The following is a 24,547-nucleotide window of genomic DNA, read 5'->3' as shown; positions in this document are numbered from 1 at the left end:
GTTCATGTTTCCGAATGCATTTAGTTTGACTTTGTGAAACTGCTGGATGGAAAAGTGCTGCCCAGGTCTTTGAGTGATACTGTTTCAGCTGGCAAAGCACCTAAAGGTCTGCTTCTGAGCGGACTCCAAGAAACGCGCTTCATTGAATACATGGACCCCGGCACCTGGCATCTGGCTCTCTACAATGATGGACGCAATCTCGAGCAAGTCTTACTTCACAGCACCCCCATAGGTGAGAAGATGGGCTTACAGTTTAACATACCAATGATTTCACTTGTTTTATTCAACATTCATGCATTCATCTTTCATAACGCACATCCTCATAAAGGTTGCACAATCATAGTGACACCAGGGCTGGGTGACTGAACCACTACAATACCAGGCGGTACATAAAACCGAAGTTTTTTTCCTGCAAATACTGTATTCTGAAATGTAATCCGAAACTCATTTGCTGCCAGTCAACACAAAGATGTCTGGCTGTCAGTGAATTAGCACTGTCAGGCCGACATAGATAAAATTGTTTTGACATTAACGCTGTCAATAGCAGTGAATGGTTTAATAATGTGTATAGTATTTTTCTACTGCTATAGTCGCGGGGTTTGATTTACCACTTTTTTGGAGTTTACGTAATTTTGTGATAAAGTTTATGTTGGTGTCAATTCAAACCACTAAAATTGGTAAGTATCTACCACTGTGTAGTACTACATCAATTTGAGTAAAAAGAAAAATGAAGCAGCTAAACTGGTTCGCAATGCATTGTGTTGTCTGTATATAATCCTCTGTGCAGGAACTATGACTGCAGAGAGGAAGATACTGTCAGATACAAGATGATCATTGTCGGGATATTGAGCTTTTTGCACAGAAAAATGTAACCGGATCTAACTGCAAATATTGAGGCATATTTTCTATCCATAAAAAAATCAAATGAGTATGTATATGTATGTGTATATATATTTAAAATATTTTCTAATTAATGTTGCAGGTTATGGGTAGAGAATGCTTGAGTATTTTTAAGTCAGCTGAATAGTCAATTCATTTCACATTAAACCCAAGGGTCATAAACCATGGCTGAAACTTTAAAAGGCTCATAAACTACAATTGGAATGCTTATTTGACCAATCAGACCACTTGGGTGGAAGTACCCATTTTATAATCACACTTAGCTGCAATAACTTATGGCATGGATGGTTTCCAACTAAAAAGGGTTTAGTCAGTGGAAAGAATAGATTATGCATGCATATAGATGTGCCATGTAGTGAAATGCACTGGTCTTTGTGCATTACTTGTTAATTATCTGGAGAATATTATTGCCGAGATACTCACCTGAAAATGTAGGGTTTAGTTCACAGTTAGAGCTGCTGCCAATGTTGAGCTTCCTGAGAGATCATTGTATCTTCTCTGAAATAAAAGCTGTTTTCTGGCCTTGCAGATGAGTTCCTGCTCATTGCATTTGTCAGGTGCCACATCCAATATTAGAATTTACCCGTGTGAGTTTATTTTTCTTCCAAGAGGATAGAAGATTCATATGAGGAGTTTTCCTGACTGTGTGGGAGATGATTGGCACTCCTCTCCATCAGTGTGACGATGACAGGTGATGGAGGTGAAAATGACTTTGGTTTCTATAGTGATGCACTGTTGTGGAGGAACTATGCTGCCTGTCTCATTAGCATGTGTCACACGTGCCTCAAGGCGAGAGTCACATTATATCGGAGTGTGTGTGTGCGTTTGTTTGTAGAATAAGTGCGTGCCCAGGTGTGTGTGTGCGTGGGTGTGTTTGCATATGTGTGTGGTCTATGCCAGTGAAGGATTTGTCATTCATTCAACCTCAATAAAGGAACTCAGCTCACAACAGTTGTTTGACTGTTGCTTTGTTCCTTCTGCAGAGAAGCAACTTAAGCGCATAAGGTCAATTTAAAGACAGTATTACATTTTCTGTACTGCTTATCCTCATAATGGGTCATTGGCGGGTGATGGAGCCTATCCAAGCCGACCGACTATGGGCACCAGGCGAGGGACATCCTAAATTGGTGGTCAGCAAATCGCAGGGCACCGCGAGAATGACAGCCATTCACTTTCACAGTAACACCTGAGGGCAATTTAGGGTGTTTAACCAGCCAACCCCGTATGTTTTTGCGATGTGGGAGGAAACCAGAGTACTCGGAGATAACCCATGGAAAGCCCAGAGAGAACATGCAAACTCAACTCAGGAAGTTTCAAACCTGGAATCTCAGAACTGTGAGGCCGACAGACTTACCACTCGGGTCGCCCTATTCCAATTAATTATGTGTATATTTATTGGTTAAAGTGTGACTGATTATTTTTGTCAGTACATTTTGTAAAACTTTCATATTTTTATCATAAAAAAGGCAATTGCCGGGCCTGGCAAAGGATGGTTTTTAATTTTAATATTCATATTAGATCTATTTTTTTTCTGGGATTGTGGAATAGTGTGTTTTTCAGCAAAACACTAGTTGGTAGACCAGTCAACTACCGCATGCTCACTGACATAAAGACACTAACATCTATATATTATGATTAAGCTTTGTAGCAAATCAGTGACACATAGGAATTTGTATTGTTGTGGAATGATGCACTGGAATTTACTGACATCTGCCTTTGAGAGTAACAGCAGTAACATCACACTGTTATCCGCAGTCCACTAACTGGGTCATTTACAATGTCACATTTTGTGTTCTTCAATCTCGTTCCAAATTGTGTTCTTGTAAACAGTTTGGTGATGAAGCGCTGATGTATGTAAATGTGCATGCAGTGTGTTTTCAACCTGTAATGCAACATAATGTGCTTAGTGCAACACAGATCAAGTGAGTGTTTGGCCAGTCTCCAGAGAATGATAGCAGCTGGATCAGGCTAATCTAATATAGCGTCTGTGTCTGGGGAGTCATCCATTGCTTATCACATTTTCATTCAATAACAGATTGCTATGCGGGTTGATTGAGTGGTGTGGATTATTGTTCTTATGTTTGACTTTTAATGTATTGAGGAAATGCATGTACTAATATTTTTTGTTTATGTTTTGTTGCATAGACACAATGGATGGCTGCACCAAAGGCTGCAATGGAAATGGAGAGTGTGTTGCTGGCCGTTGTCATTGCTTCACTGGATTCATGGGTCCTAATTGTGCAAAAGGTAAGAGAAATAAGAAAGAAAATATGAAAATGCTGAACAAGGTTAGACCCGATATGGCAGTTTAAAAAAAATGCAGAGTACATGTACTTGTACACTGAAGTGATTCTATATGTATACTGGGGGCCAGAGGGTAACTGTCAATGCACATGTAGCTTTCTGCCACACAGCTCTCCACTTCTACATGGAGAGAGCTCCTCATTCTACAAAAACCCTAATGCTCTTCTTCCTAATCTCTCATTTTCACGATTGTTTTCACGGCCTGTTCAGAGCAAGTGAGGTGATGTCCGGGAGATTTTCTGCAATTCTTGTGTTGCCGTGGTAGCTAGGCTTAGGTGGTGCTTGAGTAAATTGAAACAGCATGAGTGATAAGATAGTATGTGTGTGTGTGTGTGTGTGTGTGTGTTTGTGTGTGTCTGTCCGAGTATAAGTGTGGGAGAGAAAGAGAAAGACTGTTTGAGGATTTGCTGAAACCGTGCAGTAGCTGAGATAAGAGTGTGTCACCCATCTCACATGGGGTTACTGTGGTCTTCCAGCTAATATACTGCAGTACTATGTGTGCCTTTTCACGTGGCTTTAATCTGTGTTTGTCCCGTTACAGATTCTTGCCCGGTGTTGTGCAGCGGTAACGGCGTGTATGAAAAAGGACGGTGTTTGTGCCTGACTGGTTGGAAGGGAGCTGAGTGTAATGTAGAGGAAGGCCAGTGTATCGACCCTACATGTTCCAACCATGGCTCCTGCATTCAGGGTGTCTGCATATGTAGCCCAACCTATAAAGGCGTAAACTGTGAGCTAGGTAAGACAGTACACTAAATAATTTACCTAACTAAAGTTGTACTCTGACAGTGATTCTTTATGAACAAAAATGTATGTTTGACGCTTATAAATGGATAAATAGTACAGTACATTTTATGATTAAGTTGTGTTCATTGTTTTGTTTCTTGTTATAATACGAACAGATATATCTTTTGAATGTGGGGTTTTAATTTGAGCTGTTTTTTATTAAACTGTGTTTTTTATGATTATGCTAGAGATTGTTTATCTGATTTCACACCATTATTCACCTGTCAATATACATACTGCTGAATACCAACAATACAAGCAATAATATGGCATACTATGAAGTGAAAATGCTGATTTACAGCTGTAACGCCATGGTATAATGTAAACATGTAGATAAAAACACTTTTCAATCTATAGAATAGTACAGTGTAATATAATTTGCCGTTTTGCAACATTCCACTATATAACTCACCATGAATTATAAAAATAACAAACGCTGCATTATTCATATTTTATGCTTAACTATAAGATCTTAGCAGAGAGTTCCAAAACATGCCCGCAACTGTATGTAGCGCTTTGCCCGCAGAGACTGAATCACGTGTTTGACCTTGAACAACAGAGCAGAGCTGAGCTGAGCTGGTGCAGGTTGTGCTGAGCTTTGGCTCGACGCTCAGAGCTGTAATTACACACACTAACACTGACCACTCGCACATGCAGATTTCAACCAGGCCATTTCACCCCTTATCAAAGCCCGGGTTTAAGTGTCCTATGAAATGTAATGTTGTGGAACAGATACAGGAATTGTGGCTAGGGCAGTTAACTCCTGGATGAGATGCAAAGAACACTGCTTTCATACTTAGTGAACTGATGATTATAATTAGACAGGCAACCTAGGATCATACACCAATGACTCCCTTCACCGCAAACTCCGACTTTTATTTTTGTCCTTTCTATGTTTGCAGTGGACTGCGTAGACCCTCGGTGTGGTGGACATGGCGTGTGTGTCCGTGGGGAATGTGTGTGTTCTCCAGGCTGGGCAGGAGTGAGCTGTCATGACCCGTTGCCAGCCTGTCAGGAACAGTGTTCAGGGCATGGCACCTATCTCCCTGAGTCAGATACCTGCACCTGCCAACCCAATTGGACAGGACCGGACTGCTACATTGGTAAAACAGGCATTGAGTTTTATGCCAAAACACAAACATGAGATTGCATATCATACATGTTTGCTCTCATTCGTTCTCTATCTCTCTTGCTCTCATTCTTTATCTCTCCATCTCAATCTCTCTCATTCTCTCTCTCTCTCTTATTCTCTCTTATTCTCTCTCTCTTTCTCTCATTCTCACACTCTCGTTCTCACTCTCGTTCTCACTCTCGTTCTCACTCTCGTTCTCACTCTCGTTCTCACTCTCGTTCTCACTCTCGTTCTCACTCTCGTTCTCACTCTCGCTCTCTCTCTCGCTCTCTCTCTCGCTCTCTCTCTCGCTCTCTCTCTCGCTCTCTCTCTCGCTCTCTCTCTCGCTCTCTCTCTCGCTCTCTCTCTCGCTCTCTCTCTCGCTCTCACTCTCTCGCTCTCACTCTCTCGCTCTCACTCTCTCATTCTCACTCTCTCATTCTCACTCTCTCATTCTCATTCTCTCATTCTCATTCTCTCATTCTCATTCTCTCATTCTCATTCTCTCTCTCTTCTGTCTCATTCTGTCTCTCTCTCATTCTCTCTCTCTCGTTCTGTCTCTTTCTTATTCTCTCTCTCTCCCAAATGTTTGAGATTACCTTAGTTCTCGGATACCTTTTAACATTTGGCATGTACTTATCACAATGACAGCATATTTAACAATGTCTGAATTATAGTATAGTTCACATCTCATCCTTTTCCCTCTTGCAGTATTATATGACAGATGGCAAAAATGGCCATTTTAAGACTTTCCACAACATAAAGTTAATGCTGGTCTTGGCAAAGATGATTTATGGGCGATGGGCACTCACTCTTGAGAGTGCGAACGCCTTATTACTGTGATATACCGTAGCCCTTGATAATGACAGACCAAGGGAAAATATCTGTGAATGGTACAAGAAATAATTTTCTCACTACAGTCTTCTTAATGAAAAAGAACCCCACTTACACCCTGTACATTTGAATCACAGCTAAGTGTAACTTTAATGGAATGATGAAAATGCACATTTAATCCACCTTACCCGTCCTCTTCATGCAATGTGAATTTTAATTGAAGTCACTTTTCACTGTGCCTGGGTAAGTAGTCATTGTGAGCCTGTAGCACTTTTCTTGCCTTCCTAACGGATGACATTTTTTTTCTTTCCTTTTGCAGAAAGGGAAGTAGAAAATTGTAAAGAAATAAAATAATTGTTGTAAAATTGGATAGATTCAAATTCAAACAGAATAGAAAGAAAGGTTTTATTAACATGTCCAGCAAAAAGCTGTATATTAATCTTTGGTTACAACACAAGGTGCAAATAGAAATTTGGTGTTGGTTATTATTCTATTCACTCTTCTCCATCACCTAGCTATTATAGAGTAGAAAATTACGACAATAAGACTAATACTTTCTTTTGAACTGATCTGCCCTCTTCAGTTGTGAATAGAGATTTCCATTTTTTTTAAACTGAACTATTCCTTTTGCTTTTTAATTCTTAATCTGCTTCATTTGCTTAGCCTATTATTTTCTCCACTTTCACTAACGTGTTTGTCTCACCCACACATCTCCACATATCTTGCTGGCAGAGTTATGCCCAGTGCCGTGTGGCAGTCATGGTGTTTGCTCAGAGGGCCGGTGCCAATGTGAGGAGGGCTGGCATGGCGTGGCGTGTAACCAGAGAGCGTGCCATCCTCGCTGTGAAGAACACGGACAGTGCCACGACGGGACTTGCATCTGCCAACCCGGTTGGGAGGGAGAACACTGCAACATTGGTGAGTGCGTGTGTGTGTGTGTGTGGGAGATTTTAATTATTCCTTGTCATATTAGGTTTGGAAAAAGGGTGTCATTGATACCTTTTTTTGTTTTTTCTTTCACAGTTTCACATGATTTGGACATTGTTGTGAAAGGTAGTTTTTAAAAGTATTTTGGAAGCACTTTGAAAGCATAATGAGTGCATAATAATTGGAAAGATATTTTCATAATATGTTTATACGCATGCGCATGGGTTTCATCTTCAGATGGATGCCCAGGGTTGTGTAGCGGGCACGGACGTTGTACCCTGGAGCAAAGTGGCTGGCGCTGCATCTGCCAGGCAGGATGGAGTGGGCCTGGGTGCAGTGTTGTCATGGAAACTGACTGCAGTGATGGAACAGACAATGATGGAGGTGACATTCTATCAGCATCTATCATTTTCTATCTCTATTCTGTCTTTGTTACCTTTTTCATTTCTGTCTGCCTTGTATTCCCTTCCATCACTTTTCCTGATTCAATAGCCAAAAAATAATCCACCTACTTCTTTCTGTCTTTCTTCCTTCTCGCAGTTCGCGTTGTCCCAGTCCCGCTGTGAAGCTTGTGGAGTCATGTTGGTCATTCGAGGGAAACTAAACTCATTGTGTAGCATATAATACAATGTACATTTTAATATCACACTAGTTCCAGGCATTCATTGCTAAGGCTAAAGCTTCTGTGATTTTTAAATCATTATTACTCCTAACGTCCCAACATGGCGCCCCTTAAAGGTGATACCGCACTTATAATCATTTGGAATCTTGCATTTTGGCATCCATTCCAAGAAAAAAAATCCTAAAAACATTTACAAATTGTTTCCCCTTAAGTCTATTGAAATTAAAAACAATGAAAACACCCAAGCACCTGCTCAAATCATCAATAATTTGGTTTTAAAATAACGATTGCAACAAGGTAGTTTCCACATTGCAGGAAAACAGTTACAAAGAGTAGATTTGCAAGACACCTATAGAAAAAAAAACCCTATTAATTTAACACAATTTGCTGTATATTCTGCCTTTTTTTTTACCGAGCTCAAATACGCCTTTTATACTTCACTCTTTTTTTACAATAACATTGCTTTTTCCGCTTGTTGTTTTAATCTACTTTTATGCTCGTCTGCATTTAAAAATGAAACTATGAAGATAGAAAGAGATGAAAAGGAGCCATTTCTAGTAATCAATGTACGAAAACAACTATTCAATTTCCCTGCCTATGAGAATAGAACTTGGAAATAAATACATTACACACAAAATGCAACGCTCAAATATTTACAGTGCATACATGTTGATCCAATCAAATATATAACGTGCACATTTGTGTGTTTCAATTGCCATTTATGCATAGTAATTTACCAACATCGCCCTTTTAAAGGCAACTACGCAGCAAATTCAATTAAATATGTTCTTTTAAGCTAGAGTGTTGAATGGTATGGAAATGAATTATTGTACTCGGCAACCTTTGTAGAAGGAGGTTACAATAGAATATTGTTGGCCTTTAGCTTGCTGCTCTGTGGTCAGATGCATTTAAATGTCAGCACTGCTTCCTGCCTTTTCAGAAAGAATCCTTATATAGGAAACACAAATGCCAGCCCGGGCTTCTGTCACCTGCTGCTTCGCCTCCTATCAGTAGACTCTTGTTTACACTGGACTTTTATGGCTCCTATTCACGTAATTGCGCTGGCAAATGCCTGATTTATAGCGTTGATGATGGATTTAATTTGATTTATTCTTGTGATAATAAGGATATGCGGAAAGATGATTGTCTGAGATTACATTGTTTGTATTAGGCACCTCAGAATGGGGCAAGAATTTTACGGTGTCTTTTCACCACTAAGATAATACAATATGCTATCTATTTTTATTGAGTTACCCAGCCTGAGCTACCATCATCATTATCATCAAAACAATCCAAAAATAGGCAGTAATATCGAAATGCAAGTGCTGGTGTTTACGAGAATGGGGATGCGCCATAATTATGAAATACTTTATATTTCTGTCTCTACTAGATGGTCTGATTGACTGCGTGGATCCGGATTGTTGCGAACAGTTGAGTTGCGGCTCTGACCCTCTATGTCGTGGTTCGGCTGACCCCATGGCTCTGTTGCAGCGAAGCCCCTTGCCCCCAACAGCACCTCCTTCACCCATAAACACACATACTCACAGTTTCTATCGCCGCATTCATTTTGTCCTTGGCAAAGCAGCCACACACACCCTCCCCGGAGACGTGCCCTTTGATACCAGGTATGTGCTTGTTTACTCTTTGAGAGTCTGGGTTACCATGTGCATGCAAAGTCTTTTCCCTTATTTGTTGTGTGAGACTGTGTCCTTGAATTATCCATTGTTAAAATATACAAGCGGCAGAAAATGAAGTCAATATCTTGGTATAAAGGTATTAAATTGTCTATGGCTTATCAGTGGAAAGTGCCTCTGGGCCAAGGTCTGGAGAATTTAAAGAGGCAATACCATTATGAATTTCTGTATTTTTTTTTTTTTATCCCTATTCTAGTCGTATTCATTTGGCAGATCTTTTTAGTTAGCACTAACTAATATTTGCATTTTATGAGGACATAGTGGTTGTTCGTTTTTGCAACAGGATTCACCTTATAAGTCGTAGGTTGAAATTTTAAAAGGTTTTTATTCAACTGATATTTATTCACCAATACAGAGTGTAAAGGTTGAGCATTACAAAATCCATCTATTGATACATTAATGTACCTAAAGAAATCCACTTAGTCATAATGTCACTCAAAATCATAGTTTTTGTTTTAGTATTCCTTTTAATGAATATACTCAATGTTGACAAGGTTTCAGGGACTTATGATCAAAATTACTTTTTATAAAAAAAATGTTGTTTTCCAAATCAAGTATTCAGATGTTTACATCTACATTTTAATTCTAGACAATATATGCTTTAATATGTTCATTTCACAAAGTTGCATTTGCACTAATTGTTTTCATTTGGTGAACACATCCTAACATGTTCCTCCATCCCATCAAAAAAAAACACTTTTAGAGCTGTCATCTTCTTTTTTGTGTTTCTGCTTGCGCTAATGGTTTGCACCGTCCGTCTTTATGTGCCAGTCGTGTTGCTGTGATCCGAGGTAGTGTTACATTGCAAGATGGATCTCCATTGGTTGGCGTCAACATCACATTCCCCCAGCATCCAGAGTATGGTTACACCATCAGTCGACAAGATGGAAGGTGCAAATTCGACCACACATTTAAATATCAATACAAATGTTTCCCTTTTATCCATAAATTTAATTTTGTAACTATCTTTTCTAACACTTTAGTTATGACCTGGTGACTTCAGGCGCAATGTCAGTGACCCTAATGTTCCAGCGCCCACCTTTCTTGCCACAAACACGCACTGTCTGGACCCCAAACAACAACTTCCTTGTTCTTGATATGGTGGTCATGTCCAGGGAAGAATTGAAACCTACAAAGTGTGATGTTAGCACTGTTTTGAGTCCTTACCCTCTGGTCCTACCCTATCCACTACCCAGATACACTGGGACATGTACAGAGAAGGGTCCTGCTGTACCAGAGCTTCAGGTTTTTAATTATTTCTACTTTGTCACTTGTGCTTTACAAATACTAGACTATCCTGCCTGATAAATGAATGTGTTTATATTTCTCAATGCTAAGGACAGGTAATCTAAAACGAAAACCTTTTTATATTATTTATACTATTCGTATGGCCTTTCCCAACCAGCACAGATGTACATAAGCAAAGAAAGTACTTACTAATGAACCCACAATGCAAAAATGAGCTAAGCAGTAACCTCCCTATTCATTCCTTCATTCGCTTTGATGCTATAAGCAGTTACAGTTGAAAGACAACATTTTAAGTCTGATTCCAGTAAAGAATCAAAGATGTCATGATCACACTGTGCACAGCGTCACTCAAATCCGTTAACAAGCTAAGTTTGAAAATAAACACGCTACTGTAGTGTCCTCCGTATCAATAAAATACACAAACTTACTACAAATGCCAGCTCTCCTTTCCCTAGACTAGCAGACAAAAAATGTTGGAAACAGTTTATGAGGGATCCACATGAGGACCAAAAACATACAATTCTCAGAAGATGATACATGACAAATGAAAGGCGCAAGTTCATTTTAAAAATGACAGAAAAGAACAAATTAGCAGCTGAACTTTGAAAATTACTTGTAAAGCAGTAATAACTAAAGGCGACATCAATATGACAACGAAGTCTTTGAAGGAAAATTCATCTGTAAAACAGATTTTCAGACATTCAAATCTTTTAAATCAAGAAACGTATTCAACGTGCATTTGTTTCCAAGCCTTTTTGTATATTGCAGTAAATACCAAAACATTCAGCTCCAACCTAATAAGACTACACCCAACAAATAGAATAAATAAAGTTTTCTTTTCTGTTTTGTGGTGCCCATCTAAATTCTATTAATCAGGATTTAACACAGTAATAAAACACCTTTTATTTTCTATTTCTCCTACAGGCAGTGCAGGAAGAAGTAGCCATCCCAGGAGCTTTCATGAAGCTAAACTATTTGAGTACACGAGCTGCAGGCTACCTCTCATTGCTCCGTATTCTCCTGACACCCTCATCTCCTTCCTCCCCCATCTCCCCTCTGGGTGGTCTCTCTAAGGTGCATGTTCGAGCTTCTGTCCAGGGAAGGTTGTATCAACGATGGTACCCTGCTGGGCCTGGTCTGGTCCACAAACTGGTCTGGAATAAGACAGATGTTTATGGCCAGGAGGTGTGGGGCCTCACTCATGCAACTGGTAAGTTTGAATAGACTGATTTTATCTTTGATTTTTTTTCTTAATGCCTAGTGCCTTTCTAACACCAACTCTTTTAAAGTAGACCAACAATGATTTATGGCAATTATACACAGTCAGTGTTTGGGACGATTATTTTGTAATGTTAAACTAATACAGACTCTATGTAAGGGCACAAGGCAATGAAAACAAATATATAATGAACCCTGAATTAATTGTCACACTTATATGACGTCAATATCTTATCTTAAACCGTAATCTTAGCAGGTTAATTGTTATTTGAAGCAAATTGATTTTCTTCAGATTGCATGATAGTCATATTGTTAGTTTATCTAATCATTGGGGGAAAAGCATTTGTGGTTAATGAATGATTGCTGATATTTTTTATCTATTTTTATTACTTTTTTAATTTGGGGGGTTATCTTTTGTATTTATGATAGAGAACAAGGATTGCCCCCAAGCTTTGTAAAACCTTTAGAACAATGCAAATACACACTTTTCATTAGAAAGGATATAAAAATAATGTACATACTTCTCTGCAAGCTGTAAAAAAACTGCTAAATTTTCAGATTTATTAAAACTAGAGCATACCAAGCAACATACTTTAACTCTACCTGGGAATTAATCTGGCTCCAGGCAATATACAAATCAAAAATCTTGAGGTATTTTGGGATATATACTGAAATTTGTGTGAGCATTGTAATCTAAAAATCCAAAGAAAACATACTATTTTTGTTTTTGTTTTTATTTTAACAGTCCACATAAAATAACTTCATAGGCTTCATAGACTTATAAAGATGTTTTCATATAATAATTTTACTTTTCCTTTGACATTCCCACTGCAGTATACGAAAGATGTGTATATTATACTACTTTGAAACTTTGAGCATACAAATCAAAAAAGATTTTCTTTTGCTTCTATTCTTTTTTTCACACTTCTCTTTCTGATCCATCACCTTTTGTTCCATCACATTTTCACTCATTGTATTTACCTTCTTGTCTAAACAGAGATATCTTTCTTTTCTTTGCACTTCTCCTTTTCATTCCTTCTATGTTGGTTTTCTTCTTCGCTTTGCCCTTTTCTTCTCCAACTTGTTATTTTCTACATTCTCTCTCATCTCCCCTGTTACTTTCCTTATGTCTCACTGTCCTCATGTTCTTCCTTCTGTATCCTTGTTCCCCCCCTAAACCTTCCCTCTCTAGACTTTCTGATACTTTGTTGGCACAGTGGCCTACACAGACATTTTTTTATGGTCATGTACACACACACATCCAATGAGCTTGCCAGAAAGAAAGATCATGCTCTTTTTGCTAGGGTGAATATATGCCTAAGGCTTCAACAGTGGGAAATGAAAGCTTTCGTTCACCTGTGTGCAATAGTTCATGAGTGTGGTATTGTTTTTGAGGAAGTGGGCCTGTGTGACCCCGCCTCTTGTGTCTAGTTTTTGTGGGAATAGGTCTGTGTTATGGGAATTCGTCTGAAATAAGGTTCTGGGAATTGTGAAGTATTAACATCTCCATTTATCTGTTTGCTGCTTACCAGCTTTTAACATTGCTCGGACGTTTGGTCGCTGGTCATTTGGTCGCCGGTCAAATGGTGACAGAGTTTACTGTTGAAACCAACTCTCGAAATTATATTCATGAGAGTTTAATATCTAAGAGAGACAGTTTAATATCTAAGTACTGTTTAATATCCAAGTACATTTGAGCGGTAACCAAAAGAGCGGCGACCAAACGTCCGGTCACGGCTTTTAACAAATGCACTGAATTTGATTTTATAGAAAATACGTAAGTCGCCTTAAGTGGAAGAATTTCCAGAGTGACACAAAATCATTTTAACAGAATGATCTCATTTTCTCTTTCTTATCATATCCAGAGCTGTCCTTCCTTTCCTTTTCACTAGCTCGTTAACATTGCCCATATGGCTGATAATGCTTCCCTGTGGTGACAGATTGTTTCCGTTGCTTTTATGACAGGGGAGCTTTGAATTTAGATCTTTGAATGGGATCTTGATTGACACCAACTCTCCTGTATTCCAGTTGCCCTTTGTGAGGGATGTAAAAATTGGCTTATGTAACGGTTTAGTAGTCATCTGTTTTTCACTTAAAACATAAATCAGATGAACTACATAAGTAAGGACTTGTAAAGCTCTTCATTAGAGCCGATACAAACTTTAAAGGAACTGAGAGGCTCTCAAACACTTGCTATCATTGAATTGTCTGTATATTACAAGTACAATCATTGACATTTGACAATCCAAATCTCCGTATTCAAGGATTTAAAGGTACTTGAGACGTCTGCTAGGTTCTTTTTATATATTTATATAAATATATATTTCGAAAAATCCGTACATTTTTTGGGCCACATCATAATAGATGGAGCTTTTTTATGTGCTTTAAGCTTTAAGTGAATGTTTGACTTCCCCCATACTGTAAATGTGAATATCCCACTTACGGTATGTATTTGACATTCTCGACAGGTATTTCTGCTGACTATGCACCTCAGTTCCCTTGAGTGCATGTCAATTCACATGCATTTTAGTCCAAGTCAGTAATATGCATCATTGTCTACAGTCTATGTCAATCACAGGTCATCTTCTTTCACATTTCTGTCAGAGATGTCAACTTAACTGTTTGACTCCACTTTACAAAATGGAACATTGGAACATTGTGTGTGTGTTTTAATTCTTTTGCATTTACTAGTTTCAATTTTAAGTGCCTCTTTATTCCTTCCTTCCATTTAAAGATCCCACGGTGTTTAAAAGTGACTGTTGTTAAAATTAAATATTGCATTACTTTAGTCTCCTATGTATCCCTGACAAAAAAACTCATTATTCTGTACTTCTTTGGCATGATCATAGTCACATTAAGAATTCCGTATGAAAAAAAAATGGGGTTTCCTTCATTTTATTCTTTTCTAATTTTAAAAGGCACTGCTCACATTCATCTAACTCAAACAAACCAGAAACATTTTACTGTTATTGTATGGATGATTAACACGTGTATATAAAGTGTATTTTTTTTATCTGCTCAAATATTTACAAAATAGAATTTATATGTGAAGACAGATTGTAGAAAGTGTATCAGTGCTCTCTAATGCAAAGGCTAATATACCGTGAAACTGTAGCGGTATGCTCAGTGTATCAATAGAACTAAGATGCCAGGCACCAAATTCTAGAGCTCTTCCATAGAACAGCGACTCCTTTTTTTTATTATTACACTGCTACTTCATTCTGATCTCTGCAGACACATCCAATGACGAGGTTATGCTGGACATATCTTTCATCTCGCTCAATCCAACATGCAATATAGCTTTGAGGGAGATTAAATTCAACATCAATGATGCTCCAGGCACACGGCTACTGAAATGAAGTTGAGATGTTTTCAAGAGGTTAAAACCCAGGCATTCCTGCCTGACCATCATTATGCAATGTGCCTTGTTTTAGTGCACTTGACAGCAAAATGCAACACTGAAAGAGCAAACCCTTGAGAAATCCTCTTTTGAAATGTTTATGACGACTAAGATTTTAGTAAGAAAAAAATGATGCATAATAAAGTAACAACTCTAGGTCATATAATCATGTGCACCAAATGTTTGATACACATCTATGATAGATGTACTGTACATTTTTTTAACTAAACTTCTCTTTACAAACAGATCACTTCAACATGTACTATTGAGGTTCTATATGTAAAGAATGCAGTAACAGTTTAAACATTTTTTGGGCAGTTTTAATTTAGTTCACTTCCATAAAGTAATACTGTGTTCATATTAAATCCTTCCATGTCCTTTTGTGTGTGTTTTAGTTTCCGTTGGCTATGAATATGAATCATGTCCTGGGCTTATACAGTGGGAGAGGAGGACTGCTCTCATGCAGGGTTTTGAACTGGTGCCTTCAAACCTCGGAGGTTGGTCCTTGGACAAACACCATTCTCTCAATATACGTAGTGGTGAGTATGTCCTAAATACATATTGAGTCAAAAATGAAATGACTATACCAAAATTCCATATTACATTTTTAAACCGAACCCAAGTGGGATATTAAAATTTATTGATTAATAATAATACTTTTTAAATCAATTTTTTTAAAAAGGAAATGCGCAATTGTTGTTAAATATATACTTTATATTTTCCAAACTATTATATAGCCTTTAATATCCAAACATGACCTAAACAGCCAAAGTGAGACTAACATTGCTTTCCCTTTTTTAATGGAATACATCATTTTAAATCTCAGTAGAAGTAGATAACTAATCTATGTTTTTTTGTAAAGTGTTGTGATTGTAAAATCAGTTTTATCATTTCACTGTGCCAGCACTGGTTGTCAGCAAATGAGCTGTGAAAAAAAAAGTGTATTCATGCCATTGTCTGACAATAGAAACAGTAAAATGCAAATGCAACCAACTGTGTAATGATTTTGGCTACATATAAACACACGAGTAGTAATTAAAGAGAGCAGGGGCTGTGTAAACTTTAAATGCTGCTTCAGCTCTACATCAGCCTGTGCTAACAGCGGGACGGTGGACTGTGGGGTCCAAGATACTGTTTTTGGCAGCTATTAAGGGCCAAAATCATGTTGTTGTTGTTGTTTTTTTTAAATTCTATCAACTAGTATGTGTTTTGTATCCTACTTCAACCATAAAATCCTGATTTGTTAGGCAATCTGTTTAAACCCATACAGAATTGGTCATAAATCTGACAACCTGTTTGACTGAAAGAATAACTAATGTGGGTGCTTCATTTATTATTTAAATATAAATACTGAGCTGCTTTGATTCATTATATCATTATGCATTATAGGTTAATGCCTAATCAGAGACCATTATAATGATAAAACTAAGTGAAACCCCCCACATGTATACTTTGGCATTTGTCAATTTTATTTGTAAACTACATAGTATTCCCTTGTTTTATTTTTACTTTCAATGGCAGGAAAGATAAAACAAACAATAACGAGCACTATTCAAACTATGAAGAAAAAATCTATTAAAACACTAACAAAATCAATGGAAACCAAACAATACCAGTAAAATATTATTATTATTAAAAGATAGAACGAAAAAATACATTGTTGCAGCAAATTTGCACTCGTTAGCCAAAGGAAGTTAAAAAACACAAAATATTGTATTTTCCGCGCTGTCAGGTGCACTTAAAACCCTTTCATTTTCGCAAAAGGCAACAGTGCGCGCTGTAATCCGTGTGTCCATATGTCTTAAACTATTCATTCATTTTCTCTTCCGCTCATCCTCACGAGTCACTGGGGTGCCAGAGACTACTTTAGGCAGTTGAGTGGGGGGACACCCTGTTGGTTGTCAGTCAATGTAGAACACTTAGAGACAATCATTTACAGCCCCTTTATATATGGATCAATTTTGGTTAATCATTCCTTTTAGCATTGTTACATTAAGTGGATGCATAACACAACACTACTACTGGTGCTGCTACTTTACGTTAAAATGTGTTTTTTTTCTTCCTATATGTGTAAACAGTTTATAAATAAGCCGTTCATTGAAGGTGCGCTTTTACACTAATGCTCCTGAAACGGCGGGAAAATACTGTACTTATCTACATTGTATTAAAACACAAGTACGTATTGAAATAAATAAACATAAGTCATAACTGTTATGCACTTGAAGCTCTCTCTGTTGGAGATTTTTTGGGTTCCATTGTACAGTTATTGTACATATGAATGATGATATACTAATTAAGTCATTTGTCCTTTTTTCAGGTATCCTCCACAAGGGAAATGGGGAAAATGTTTTCCTCTCTCAGCAACCCCCTGTTATAGCCACAGTTATGGGGAACGGATTCTACCGGAGTGTCCCTTGCGGACCAAGTTGCAGTGGCACAGCTCGAGATTTGATGCTGTATGCCCCTGTTGCACTTTCCAGTGGACCTGATGGTTCTCTTTTTGTTGGGGACTTCAATTTCATCCGCAGAGTCCATCCAGATGGATACACCAGAACCATTTTGGAACTAAAGTGAGTTCTAAGAATTAGTTTAATCTTATTATTACAAATAATCTGATTTTATGTCATGAAAACATGCATTACACGAGTTTGAATGGCTTTAGTTCTCCTTAAGAAATATGTTTTGGTTTTGTCTCAATGGCAAAGCAGTGAATGTGTATTTCCAACTTCACACACTCTAATCCACTTCTTTGGGTAGAGTCTTTACTGTGAACTAATGTTTTTGTGGTGGATTATGACAATATCACGCTGCGCTGGAGGCACTAAAATCTCTATTGCTCTATTTTCTCAGGAATAGCTTCCCAAATGAATTTCACAGTCATTTGTCCTGTAAAGTGTTCTTTCTTCTGATGTAACTTAAGTTATGTTTGCTGGTATTATTGCATTTCTTACCAGTATATCTACTTCAGACTTTCATCAGAACTACATTTTATATTTCACTTTCCTGTTGGCAGAACTTGCAAACAGTTTCCTGCCAGGATTAATATTTAATATGTAACAATGTAGCCGCTTAAAACAACCCTAATCATACTTTATGGGCATGGAACTCACTTAGTGTAACTTGTGACATTTTTTGGGGAGAATTGTGAGTCACACATTTGCTTTCTTCTCTGTCTGTCTTTCTCTTCTCTTTTTTTATTTTACTGCACTCTCATGGCTTGTTAATAGGAACCGGGACACCAGACACAGGTGAGAAGTGGCTGTTAACAACAAGTTTGAATGACACATACATACAAAACAAAAAGGAATGTCTTAGAATGAGAAAAACACTCATTTAACACCAATTTATGTTGGTTTTTGCAAGTTGCACATGGAATGGTTAGCTTCCTATGGTAACTTTTTCATCCAGTAAAAGTGTTACATTGTATAAGAGGAGCAGAAGACTAAACATTCTTTAGTAGTATTAATATGGCAAAACCAGAAAATGTACCTTTCATTAATGGATATTTAGCCTTGAAAACAACATAAAGTGTAGAATTTCCAGGCCGACAGATCATCTGACAGGCAATTGTCGGCAAATGTCAACCCAAAAAAAGTAACATTGAAAACCATAATGCATGAAGCGTATTCTTCAGTAGGCACTTAAGATAGCCTTTCCTCTCCTTGGGGCTTTCTCCTTTACTTCCTGCTTCCATGGTTGCCTTTTACGGCTTTGGAGCATATTTCGTTTTTATTCTACACTACTATTGTTCTCCCAAGTCAAATGTATTAATTATTCATCCATATTCAGCTCTCAAAGCCTTTCTTCTCCACATGTTTCCCTGCAAAGTGTCGATCAGCAAGCAGTGTTTTTAAAGCAAGGTGTTCTCAGAGGATATACTCGATGGAATGTACTCAGCGTTAAACCATAGACCGTTCTTTGCCTCAAAAGGAACACACAAAGGGAAGAAATCCTCTACTTTATATATATATATATATATATATATATATATATATATATATATATATATATATATATATATATATATATATATATATATATATATATATATATATATATATATATATATATATATATATATATATATATATATATATATATATATATATATATATATATATATATATATATATATATATATATATATATATATATATATATATATATATATATATATATATATATATATATATATATATATATAAAGGTATATATATATGTATGTAGCTGTTCTTTTTATGTAATATAGTATATACATACACATGTATATAAACATATATATTACATACATTATCCTTTAAGTGGAGTGATGTTTTTTTCAGCATGTAATTTATAAAAATAAAAAAAGAGACAGGCAAATCATGTGTAATAAGCTCCGTGCGACAGCAACGCTTTCTGAAAGAGGCGCAACAAATATTTTATGCTGCACAAAGCAGTGACACACTTTGAAACTCATTGAAAAATTCTTCTTCTTGGATCAGGCTTAAATTATGTATGTGCAATTCAGTGCAGAGTTCTCCAAACAGTTTTATGCTTCGTAATAGACTCAAATGACTGACATATCTCCACAATGCGCTGCATTTTTTAGTATCTGTTTTATTTATATGTATATATATATTTTTTTTTTTGTAATTTACCAAGAGCAAAAAGGATGTTCATCTTGATGTCATGGGACATGTTTCTCCTAAGAGCATTTAGGTTACATTAGGGTATTGTATGAATGTTCCTTGATCCCAACAGTTACAACAACAACAGCAACAAAAACAGTACAACACTCGGTATTGCATCAAGCCTTTGTTTTTTTGGGGCAATTTAGGCACAGTGTAATCCAGTTCAAAACAGTTCACACTGAAAAAAATGGAATTTGCCACGAATAATTTAATGCATATCATTATTGGGTAAAACATCATGACCGCAGGTTTAAATAGCAGAAAGGCATGACATTAATTATGGGAATGTTCTTCATGTCCATTTGCAATATTTAATATTTTGGCTCCATGGAAGCAGGTGCTCAATTATGAGCTGAATTAAGGCAAGGAATTAAATAATTACTTCTTGTATATTGATTTCTCCAAATAGCCACAATGATGTATGTAAATCAATTGGGACTGTAAACAGTAACATTGAAAATATACTTAGATTGACTGCTATGGAAATTAAGATTAAATGAACTCAATTTAAATCTGTGGAAAGCAGTTATGATTTGAGTTTATTGTGAAATTGGCAAGCCATTGAAGGTAGATCCCAAAACAGATTCAGAAGATGGAATTTATATGCATAGCAATATTTGTTAAGCAAGGAGAACCTGGCAAAAACAGGACAAGCAAAGTACAACAAAAAACAGGACGACCGAGCTGGCAACTAAACAAAGGAAATAGGCACAAAAAGTCAAAATAATCTATCAATTTATACGCGGGTAACATAGTACAACCAAAGCAGCACGACGAAATTCAGTAAACTCAGGAGACAAAATACAAAATTGATTAGAAATGAAAAACAACTGTAGGCAGGTAAACTCGAAGATGTATGATGCACACAGAGATCCTTAAATATGGGCCCCTAATGGACTACAAGTGTGTCGCTCAGATCCGCCCATCCAGCTCAATCATGATCGGAGCTGGAGCATTTTTGCAAAAGTTAGTGAACATTACTAATCTGCCTGCACATAACTGTCAAAAAAGAGGCAAACTGAAACATTTTAAATAAAGTATCCATAGGTTATTATTGGAAGCCGCCACATGGAGTGAGTATGTGATGGTGATTTGGCACAACGGGTCGTTCTCATTTCTGTGTAAGGATGCCCCTTCCGACCAACCCACCCACACACTCTGCTGTCGTACACTTCAGCAGAATGTACAATGCCATACCCAATGGATGACTCCCACCCGTAGTTACCCTTGCTGACAGGTTGTAGGAAGGCATATGGTGAGCTAACTTAGCTTATAAGAGCTCTCACTTTATGTTTTTGGAGTAATTGCTAATTAGACCTGGTATTTATATTAAAATAGAAAAACAAAAATGTGAAAAAATTCAAATTTCACCCCACATTTTTTTACAGATTTGCCATATTGACATATCATTTTCTGAATTACAAAATGTACGTATGCAATAAAAATTAATGTATTTTTCTGTCCTTGATAGCACCAGCCCGGCCCATAAATACTACTTAGCTATGGACCCAATGGGAGAAGTTCTTTATGTATCGGATACGAGTAGTCGCAGAGTCTACAGGGTGAGGAACCTTGGTCAGCCAAAAGATCCGTCACGCAACATGGAGGTGGTAGCAGGGACAGGGGAGCAATGTTTGCCCTTTGACCAGAACCATTGTGGAGAGGGCAGGAAGGCCACTGAAGCCGCACTCAATAACCCTCGAGGTAAGACCTTGTCACATTCTTACTAATTGTCTCACATGTATTAATGCCAAGGTTATATTTTTGCCACTGAATCATATGTAATAATCAAGTAGGTTAGGGTGATGTGGCCTATATATAAAATCTTTGATTTGCCAATGAGAGAGCTAGGCCTTGTGGCACTTTTATCCTTCTGCTGTGAATTTAAATGAGTAGTACTTTGTCAATAGTAGAGATAAATATGAGCCAATAAGTCAAGGAAAATGATGGCATAGTTAATAATGATCCGTGTTTTTATGTACTGTGCAGTAATTCTCTTGACTAAAGGTTACAAAGGTATTAATGTAATGACTTGTGTGTGGACAACAACACCAAACCTTTTTACAGTAGTGATTATCTCTATTGCTTTTTCAATTGAAGTTTAAATGAGTGTTCTCATGTGTATAGTATAATACATTACTGGGTTAAAGATTGTACTAGGTGCTGCCAAAAGCATCAATTTGCATCTGGAGCAATCTGCCCTGTTGTCTTGAGCTAAAATAGATTGAGGCGTTCACCCTGCAGCTGCACATCATTCACATACTATTGCCAGTAAAAAAAGAAAAATGATAAGAATGATTTGTCTCAGTAGAGGACTATATACTTTTGATTGATAGGTCAGTGTCGTTGTCAATTGTTGCAACAATGATTTTGTCCTAAAACTACTTAAAGTTATATTTATAACCCTGTTTTCTGAACTGTTAACCAATTTTGTACATAAATGCATGGGGTATAGTATAGAGCACTCTATGTTGTCCCACTAATATGGCTATTATTTTAGCTTGCCTCTTTGAATGCTGTATTTTTTCCTAATTTATCTTACTACTGCTACAAAAAATGTATAATAATATACTTAAAGGATGTGATTAGGCTGTTGTTTGTGCAACTTTCAACATAGCTGTAACTAATTCCTCACATAAAAGTAGTATTCGCATGCATAAAATGACAATATTATTTTTTATGTTTTCTTTTAATGCATAACTGCATTTTAAATTATTGTACAGGGACTGCCAAGTAAATGCATTCCAATTGAGATTATTATCATTGTTTTATCGAAAAGCATTTACTTTATTTTCCATATTTATGTACAAGCTTGACATTTCAATTCAGGATTCAATTAAATTTCGGCTCATTTGAGACATTAGTAAAAGAAGAGAATCAGCAGACATAGAATTAACCTTTGGATGGGAAGTGTGCCCCTTTAATATTGCTCAGCCATTTGCCATCTTACCATGTATGTATTGATATGCACAAATATATCCTCTAGACTACCATATCTGGAAAGATATAACAAAAACCTATTGAGAAAGACAGAGAGGTTATTACAGCATGAAATAGAATATAAAGAGAAACCTGGTTGCCATTAATTGAGCTTGTTAAGGAGAACCTATAAGGCAACTCGCGCACTTTAACCTTTAAAAAATAGAAGAAAAAAAACATTTGTAAAGTTTTTGGAAGCAGCAGGCAGAAATAAACATTGTATTCTCAATGGTTTTATTAGTACTTCCAATTTAATGCAATCTTCGTTAGGGTTAAAAAGAAAAACTATTCTAAAAATTGTATTTAAATACATCATCATCAAGGCCTAATAATTTACTTTATCTTTTTACTTAGGTTAGGTTGAATGACTTAAGAGGTTAAATTACAGAAAATAAACCCCTATTGGTGTACTTGATTAGATGGAATAAATTATGTAAATGAGCTACTAAAGACCTGGTTGCCATGGTTTGCTGGTTTTTTTTTGTTTCCTCATTTCGCTTCAGGACAGAAAAACTTTTGGAGGCTATTTATGACAGAAAATACAATCATAATAAGGCCGTTGATCTGGGAATTTCCATACTTAGAGGATAGCCACAACAGGACTGAATTGAGTCTTTTTAGGTTGTATTTCTTTAAAAAGTATATTCTACTAGGATGAAATCCTAATAATCACTGATCTAAGTGCCCGAAAAATGTCACAGATTGCCAAAATAATTATTTTCATAGTACATTTTTAGGGTTTTAGATCTGAGAAATCATAAGAGAGGACAAGATACGGAGCTAAGAAAAAAATGGAGCAGATCTATTTAATTGACAGCTGATCTGACGCGTATAATGCTCATTATATGTGCTGGGTGCAGAACATTCTGTTTTCATTCCTTTATGCAGCAATGGAAAATTGCCTCCCAAGGCTGAGGTATTTTATACTCTTTGACTCGTTTCGCTTCACAGAATCTTGTGTGGCCACTACGTTCTGACTAACCAGCTTAGGAAGGCTCTGGAGGGTTCTACCCAAAGCCTCCTGGTACCTAGTCATCCATCTGCCACAGCCCACGCTCACACTCCCCATTTTTCTACATCTTTCAACCAATGATAATAAGTAATAGATTTGCTAGAGAAGTAGGTGTCTATTTCATCCCTTTTTTTAACTTCTTTTGTTGAAAAAATGGCTGTCCTTGACTCTCAGGCATTGATCTTATCGTGTGTTGGATATTTTCCAAATGAGCAGCTCCCTTTCTTATTCTTGCACGTTCAAATATGTTTCGTGTACCATCAGTAGATCATCCATGTGCCGCAATGTTGACATAGCTGCACTCGGATTGCTCTCACACGTGTGACAACATTGCAAATGCTTGCTACAATAATCCATAATTTAAATTAAGACCACAATCTTCGCCCCAGAAATAGCATACACTGTAGCTAGGTCAAGTTTTCAACATAGTTAGCAACTAAAAGCCTAGATTATCTTGTGTCCTCCAACACAAGAATGTACGATCTGAAGTATTGTTTAGAGTTGGCTACAGATGTTCCTCTGCTGTCATATAGCATGGAAAATAAAAGGCCTTGCTCCATTTAAGATGGATCCCATGTCTGACATGAAAGAAAGACAATTCCTTTGAGATGCAACAGCATTGGCCCACATTGTTGCACCCTTCACGCACATAACACAAGAAAGAGAATCATTTGTAGTGGTTTAAAAGATGTGTACGTGTAAAATTAGCCACATCTGTGTTTGATGTGGAGACCGAGAGAGAAATTTTTGGACTATGACGTATGATTAATGCAATTGATGTAGTATGGTATACTTGATAGCTTCAAAGAGTAGTTAGTTCGCGTTTTTATGTTTGGTTGGTCATG

General features: G+C 37.0%; 1 protein-coding gene across 1 annotated transcript in view; it reads left to right on the top strand.

Moving 5' to 3' along the window:
• Positions 1 to 24,547, top strand: part of tenm1 (teneurin transmembrane protein 1) — a 114,377-nt gene that overhangs the window by 60,111 nt on the left and 29,719 nt on the right. The window contains exons 8-22 of the mRNA XM_077733065.1: positions 25 to 232; positions 3,046 to 3,147; positions 3,746 to 3,940; positions 4,890 to 5,090; positions 6,665 to 6,850; positions 6,956 to 6,985; positions 7,097 to 7,243; positions 8,872 to 9,106; positions 9,947 to 10,066; positions 10,159 to 10,420; positions 11,348 to 11,633; positions 15,437 to 15,580; positions 17,359 to 17,611; positions 18,269 to 18,289; positions 21,183 to 21,415. Of these exons, the coding sequence (XP_077589191.1) occupies positions 25 to 232; positions 3,046 to 3,147; positions 3,746 to 3,940; positions 4,890 to 5,090; positions 6,665 to 6,850; positions 6,956 to 6,985; positions 7,097 to 7,243; positions 8,872 to 9,106; positions 9,947 to 10,066; positions 10,159 to 10,420; positions 11,348 to 11,633; positions 15,437 to 15,580; positions 17,359 to 17,611; positions 18,269 to 18,289; positions 21,183 to 21,415 (2,623 nt within the window). The remainder of the gene's footprint in view (positions 1 to 24; positions 233 to 3,045; positions 3,148 to 3,745; positions 3,941 to 4,889; positions 5,091 to 6,664; positions 6,851 to 6,955; positions 6,986 to 7,096; positions 7,244 to 8,871; positions 9,107 to 9,946; positions 10,067 to 10,158; positions 10,421 to 11,347; positions 11,634 to 15,436; positions 15,581 to 17,358; positions 17,612 to 18,268; positions 18,290 to 21,182; positions 21,416 to 24,547) is intronic.

Source organism: Stigmatopora nigra, chromosome 14 (genome assembly GCF_051989575.1).
Source record: "Stigmatopora nigra isolate UIUO_SnigA chromosome 14, RoL_Snig_1.1, whole genome shotgun sequence".
Taxonomy (NCBI): domain Eukaryota; kingdom Metazoa; phylum Chordata; class Actinopteri; order Syngnathiformes; family Syngnathidae; genus Stigmatopora; species Stigmatopora nigra.
The sequence above is the reverse complement of the archived record's forward strand: the minus strand, read 5'-3'. Positions and strand labels throughout refer to the sequence as shown.